The 7,735-nt window shown below is 30.2% G+C and overlaps 1 protein-coding gene across 1 annotated transcript; it reads left to right on the top strand.

Moving 5' to 3' along the window:
- Positions 1 to 4,314: 4,314 nt before the first annotated feature.
- Positions 4,315 to 5,860, top strand: LOC136207212 (calmodulin-like protein 8). Its single transcript, XM_065998529.1, has 4 exons — positions 4,315 to 4,472; positions 4,576 to 4,733; positions 5,211 to 5,291; positions 5,368 to 5,860. The coding sequence occupies exons 1-4, from the start codon at positions 4,397 to 4,399 to the stop codon at positions 5,500 to 5,502; spliced, it is 450 nt and encodes a 149-aa protein (XP_065854601.1). The 5' UTR covers positions 4,315 to 4,396; the 3' UTR covers positions 5,503 to 5,860.
- Positions 5,861 to 7,735: the final 1,875 nt, after the last annotated feature.

Here is a 7,735-nt window from a genome sequence, read left to right on the forward strand (position 1 = left end):
TCCCCCGAAACACAGAGAGATGATGGTCCTCTCCCTTATTAGCCAAGGCGAGAGGAGGAGCATATAGATGCCAGAGAAATGGTGAAGTTAGGGCACTCAACAAGATGTGAGGTTCACTATTTAGAGAGGGTGCCACAATCCTAGTCTCGCAAATCCCAGCACTCAAGCAACCCAGCTCTAGTAGACCGGTCTGCCAAGACTTAACCCGATAAAGAGAAATATTACATGTACGACAGTCCTTCGGACATTCCACTAAAAGCTGCAATTAGTTGCAGAAGGAAATTCACAAACTCCTGCAACAGAGGGCCCCATCTAAGGCTACCCGATAGCCGATCAATAATCAAAGACAATGAGATACACTACACCGATAGGAGGACACGAAGCTAATGATGTATCAGGGTGAAATTCAAATGATCCGTGAAGGGGAGCTATCATACTCCACAAAACCCTCCTCTAGCAAGAAATTGAAGGCACCGATGGGGAGAGCCGCTTACTATCCAGCTGCCATTCTAGACCCCACACTCAAAAGTTTTGATCATCACCTTAGCTATTAACAATTTCAATGTCCATCGAATTCTAGTGGACACCAACAACTATGTAAACCTCCTCAGTTAGAAGGCTTCAGAGGCAATGAAATGTAGCAGAAAAAGGATTCGAGAAAGAACTTTTCCCTTGGCTAGGCTGTCTGACATCGAAGTCCAGGTCTTTGGGCTAATTACTTTACCAGTCGTTTTATGTGAGGGGGGAAAGGAGGTAGAATTCATTATGGACTAGGTAGTGGTCGAGATTCCACTGGCATACAACACAACCATAGACATGCCCCTTATCTCAAAAACAGTTGTAACAATCAACATCTTACCCTTACTAATTCGAGTGTTAAGGGTAACCTGGTCATCACTGAGGATAGACAACTCGCCAATGAGATCCACTAGCAAGCCACCCACCCTCAAACAGCTTTGGTGGTGGATGAAGCACTCAAGGATATGCGAGGATACAACCTTAACCAATCGAGCCAGTCGTTGATTTCTTAATCTTTGAGGGCCGCATCATAAAGATAGGGTGTCAACTCTTACTAGATCTGTCGAAATCCATTCAGGCAATCCTCCCTGATAACGAAAAAAGTGATAATTTAGCACCAAATTGTTAAGCCACGTAACTAAAAATGAAATTCTACGCATTACACCATATAATTATGAAGTTTGAAAAGTGAATGTTAAAATTGTATTTCTATGATATCTATGGATAAACTTATAAATTTAAATTACCAACGTTGATGCATTGTATGCAAACTTAATAGATCTATTATTGTTTTAATTAAGAAAACTCCAAGGAATTTGAATTACTTTGATGAAGTTACAAGGAGTTATGCTTTTATTAAAAAAAAACAAATACAAACATTGTGTTTATACAAAGATTAAAATTTTAAGTTCTTAAAAATTTTGTACCAGTTTTATGACCTATTCCATAATATATGTCTTTTAAGATTAAGATACACAAATTAAGAAATGTAATTAAAATTAATTAAAAGACTTTTTCATCCCTTGTATTAATTGCATCAACTAACTAACTTTTAGCTATTTCCAACATAAAAAAACAATTTAAATATGAGTATATTTGGTAAAAATCAATTAATGTGCATATATTAAATGAAAACATCATATATTATGGAATAAAAAGATTCTATCGGAAAACATCTATTGTGGAACAGATAGAGTACTTGAAGTGTAACTCCAAGTATGTGGTGAATATATTAGTTAATCGGTCGACTTCTGTCCATTTGGAGCTTCTTCGAGATTGGACTTGCCTGCAAATTTTAGACACTAAAATGGTTCGCAGTAGCCATTTCTTTCAAGAAAGTGATGCGGTCGTCGATTCCCTCTAAGGTTCAGAGCCTCTTCTACGCATGATCATTGGTGGCATTTGTTTCCGGATTTTTCTCCAGTTTTATTTCTGATGCCTGTAATAGGGCTATGTTAGGTGTTTGTTTTCCCGCTTGATTCTTTTTTCTCTATATTTTTCTTTGTTGTTTTTTTAAATTGGTTGCTTTGCTTTTCTAGGAGGGATTCTTATCGTGTCAACCTGGTTGGGATTAGAGAAATTTTTTCTTTGGCATTTATAATCGGCTTTTAGTAAAAAAAAAAGCAATTAATTAACTATCAAATAATTAAAAATTAAAAATTTTTTTTTTTAAAAAAAGCAATTTAAAATCTTTCTGAAAGAACATAGGTTAAAAATAGGATAATAGAGTTTTAGCCAATAAAGTATTCTTTTAGTCAAAAAGAAAATTTATGAAAACTTGTCAGAAATGAAGAAACATTAATTGGATTGGAAAATTATATTACTAGAACATTAGACTTAGTTTTTTTTAGTGTTCTTCCATATGCAATATATAGAAAAATGAATATCTTAGAAAAATCAAATATTGACCAATGATACTTCATTAATATTTTTCAAATATATAAGTGGAAAAGTATAATATTTTGCAATTATTTTCCACAATAAGTTTGATATTTTCTTCAATTGTTATTTTTGAGGTGTAAACATTATTAAAATCAAGGTTAGCTAACACATGTGGTTGACATATATTAGGCATGGACTGAAGAGTTAGTAGACCAGATTTATAATTATTAGCTGTTAATATTCACTTGCGTTTTGAATTCAATGTATCCACAATTATGTTAAATTAATTTGATACGTATAATCAATTTAATTGTTTTAAAACTATACCTTTTTTAATAATTAAAATTTTAGAATTTAAAAAAAATTAATTCCTATTATGTGTTTTGATACTTTGAAAACTATAAAAAAAAATTGTAATAAAATGATACATGTGAAATTAGAAAAAAAAAATTGATTTTTTTTGTTATATTACTAAGGTTAAACAATATTGTGTTCAGATATTATTTTATGTGATTATGTATTCTATTTTTTTTTCACTTTGGAGATAATTCATACGCTTCGAACTGGAAAATTCCGTCTATTGAGAACACACAATAAACTTTAACTACCCATTGATGAAACTTTTGATCTAATAGTTGAGAATCTATCTATGACTAAGGAGGTTATGAGTTCGGATTACATGAAATGGGATAGAGATTTTTCTTTATTATTTAATGTAAAGCATTTGTGCAAATGAAAAATAAAATCCAGTAGCTATTTTTTTCCTAAATGATTTTTAAAAGAAGCCTGGGTGAATTACATTAAAAAAAATAAAAAATCTCATAATCCTCAACAAGTCAAATTACAAACACACAATTTTTTTTTTTTCTAGTATCAATGACATATCTGTCAGATTTATAGGTCGTTCTATGAATGGAGTGGTTCATGCTTTAGTTAGGTCTTCTCATTCCTTGTCAGAACTTGTGGAGTGTGGTAAATATCCCTCAAGATTTTATTTTACATTCCTTATATGTTGATTCCGTTTAATGAAACTTATTTTTCTTTAAAAAAAAATTTCCAAAATTTTTTATATCAAACCATTTCATATTTCTTTTGAATATTCCAAAGGATAAGGTGCAAAAATACCACTAACATTGACAATGAAGATCAATTTTACTACTAACATATAAAATAATGTAATTTTACTTATAACGATGGATAACCAATAACAATTTTACCTCTAACATTGACAAGTTGAGTCAATTTAAAACATAATTACAGAACACATATATTTTATTTTCATATTTTGCATAAGTTGCATATTTACGTTTTCGTAATTTCATAATAGAATTAAAAATGATATTTTTAAATTCGACAAAAATATTTGAATTGTTTTTCCAATTCGTATAGAACACGGTATAATACTTTATTTTATTTTCACTTTTATACATATGTTTGTGATATGTTATCGATTGAGTGAAAAAATGACGTACGCATACATTGGAGATGACAAAATTCATCACTGAAAAGATACAATTTAATAAATTCTTTTTAATTGTGAACATTAAAACTAAAATTATAAAATTTTAAATGTTAGAAGTATTTTTTTTTTTTTTTACAATTTATCCCATTCCATAACTGATCATATATAGTCAGCACAAATGGTAAAACTATATGACCGCAAATATATTTCATATTTGTGTACCCATAAATTATTGTTGTCCGTACAAAGACTTTTAAGCTTTGAAATAAACCCATCTAATATGAAATTGAAAAAAATAAATCCAGAAAATTCCAGTATTGAAAAGAAAATTAATTTCCAATACGTATAGGTTTGACTAATATCTGGACCCAAAAAAGAAAACAAACAAAGAACCGTCTGATACTCCTGCCAATTTTTAGAATAAAATAAATTTAATAGACGTGATTAAGAAGGTGGAAACTGTATATATATATAGTGATGAAATATCCTTGTAGTATACTGTGAAGATTGTTATTACATTAATATCCAGAAAAAATGGGAGATGTTTTGACAGAAGACCAGATCACTGAGTTTCAGGAAGCTTTTTGTCTACTCGACAAGGATGGAGACGGTAATTACATTAATTAATTAATTCTTCTATGCATTTTCTTCTTACTAATTAACTGATTATATGTTTAATTACTTCTTAATCTAATTGATTTGATGTTAATCAGGTCGAATTACGCTTGATGAACTTGCTACTGCAATAAAGTCAATTGAACAAAATCCAACTGAAGAAGAATTGCATTTTATGATTAATGAAGTTGATATTAATGGCAATGGAACCATTGAATTCGGAGAGTTCTTGAATGTTATTGCAAGGAAGATGAAGGTAATCTTTTCTATATCATCAATTATAGTCCCCGAGTCTCGGGTTTAGTGTCGTTTTAATTAGGAATGTTGGTATTTTTTTGCCCAAACCGGGCCACAAGTCCGGGACTAGAGGGAAACAGGGTTAGACAGGGTGGAACCACAGAGGGTCTGTCGACCCCTAGAAGAGGTCAACAATTATATTTTCAACGGGTTGCTAAAAATAAAAAAGTTCGTTGATAACTCCATATGAAATTTGACATCATTGGCAGAATTGACATTTCCGTCTAATTCCAAAAATAATCTTTGTTTCTTACGATATTTTTGTTCATTAACCCTCTGAAGTTCCGCTAGTGTCTCCTACTTCATCTCTTAAAGATGGTTTCTGGCGGTCGGGAGTGCAATGGCATCCTATGCCTTTCCTAGCCACCGTCTATGATCAATTAGTGCTTAGTTGGAAAACAAGTACTCTGTTTTTTAAAGTGTGTTTCGTTTACAGGAATGTGATGCGGAAGAAGAACTGAAAGAAGCTTTTAAAGTATTTGACAAAGATCGAGATGGTTTTATTTCTCCTACTGAGGTTCTTCTTCTTATTATTATTTTAAAAAATTCTTAGATTAATGAAGTAATATTGATTTATTTGTAATTAAATGCAGTTAAGGCACGTAATGATGAACTTGGGGGAAATCTTGAGTGATGAAGAGGTAGAATTGATGATTAGAGAGGCTGATTTGGATGGAGATGGTCTAGTTAATTACGAGGAATTCGTTAGAATGATGCTCGCTGTTTAATTTAATTAATTCTATTTAATTAATTAAATTAAAACTCTCAACATAATTATAGGTTCAAGAAAGAAATTGAAGCAAAACCTATATCTTTGATGATTGAATAAACATGAGGTGTAAAAATGAATCAGGTACTAATAAAATCTTTTACACGATGACAATCTATCTCGACATGCTTTAGTTTTGTTGGAGGACGTGATTCTCGTTATTACTGGTGGAAGACCTGGACCCTATATAAAAACCCCATTAGTAGAGTGTTAACACCAAATTTGTAACATTGTACCGGTTCAATTATTTAATATTCTTTCTATAATATCTAATTATTTTATTTCAGCTTTTATTTAAAAAATTTCTTTCGGAATCATTGGATTTGTTCACATTTTACTTTGGACATTAATAATAACTTATTATCAAGTTTCTTATATATCTCAATATATTAATTTGAGAATCAAAACTACATCAAATCTTAAAGTTATATTTCTATACATACAATGTATTTAGGGTAAATTTTAAATAAAACCCCTGTGGTTTCACTAATTTTCAGATAAAGGACTGTGGTTTACTTTTTGTCAAAACGAGGATTGAGGTTTCATACTTGGATTAATGCTATTAAAACTATCTTTAACGACCTTAAAATAAAAAATTTCAAGAATTAAAGTTGTTCAATGTCATATTTTCTATGGAACTACATTTTCGATTTTCGAAAATCATCTTTTTTGGAACTTTCTCTCTCTAAACATTAACTTTCTCTCTCTTTACCAAACTTCATCTAAATGATCTCAAAATAAAAAAGTTGAAGAATTAAAGTTTCTTAGAATATTAGTAGTTCTTAAAATATGTCATTTTTGAAGTCGTCAAGTGTGATTTTAATAGTATCAATCGAAAAAGTCCTTATTTTGCTAAAGTTGAAAACCTCAATCTTCATTTTGATAAAAAGTAAACCACAATCCTTTATCTGAAAATTAGTGAAACCACAAGGGTTTTATTTGAAATTTACCATGTATTTATTCAACACCACAAAATGTACAAAAGAATCACAAATCATAACTAATATTATTGTCTTTATTATATATATTACTCATTAATTAAAGGCTCAACAACACTTGGATGACATGTAAAAATGGTTTTTGGACCCGATCTGTCTGACTCCCTATTTCAAAATACAATCATCTGTGCTATAAAGGAGTTGAATTCCGCTATGGATATAATTCAACATATTGTCTTCCGGCTCACTGATTCAGATAACACTCTCAATATATGTCCTTCTAGCTCTTTAATTCGGATAACACTCTCAACATATGTGTTTCTAGCTCCTTAATTCGGATATTACTCTCAACTATGATCATTCCACATCTAAGTAAACTCACATTCTTAGCTCTAATTTCAACACTTCATGTTTATTTTATTCATTTACATCTAAACATAATTAACTTATTAACCAATCATTAGCACTTAACACCTTACTAATCACTTTATAATCTCGCAACAATCTTATTTTTCTATTTGTTGTTATTGTATGTTGTTAATAGTAGATATTAGTTGATTTTTTTTTTTTTTTTTTTTTTGCTAAAATCAGTTGTTTCGAAATTTTACCAAATATTATTTTATCTCCTGTTTAGAATTAAATGGAAAAACGTAATTTTTGAAAAATGGAAACAACTAGACATTGATCATGTTTGGTAAAGATAATTTAGAGGTTTGAGCCACTTTATAGGTTTTGAGTAGTCAAACTCCTAATAATAATAATGGTATTCGGTGAAGAGAGATTTGTAAGAGCTCATTCAATTACCTTATTGCTCCATCTCTCTTGAAGGACATGTTTACCTCTAATTACTACCTTTTAACCTCCAATAAAGGTTTTACCATATTCTTATTTGTCATTTTACACATACAAGTATTCAGTGGCGAATACATGATTGGTTGGTTGGGTGGGCCGATTTTACACGTGCATATGTTTTTTTTTTGTTTTTTGCTAAATTGAACTTGTTCAAAAAAAAATCGTATATATACGCGTTATAATATGAGTGGTTAAGAACCAATTTTTAAGTACAAATATAAAACTTCTCAAAATTAAGCTACATTGGTTAATAACTTATTTCTCAAATTTGTGTCTATAGGCCAAAAAAAAAAAAAAGAAATTTGGATTTAAAAAAAAGGCTAACATGCTAAAAAAAATTAGAATTTTCGATTTAGAGAGAGTTTAACAGGAAAAAAAAATAGAATTTTGAATTTAGAGATA

The sequence above is a fragment of the Euphorbia lathyris genome, chromosome 9 (genome assembly GCF_963576675.1).
Source record: "Euphorbia lathyris chromosome 9, ddEupLath1.1, whole genome shotgun sequence".
NCBI classification, from domain to species: Eukaryota; Viridiplantae; Streptophyta; class Magnoliopsida; order Malpighiales; family Euphorbiaceae; genus Euphorbia; species Euphorbia lathyris.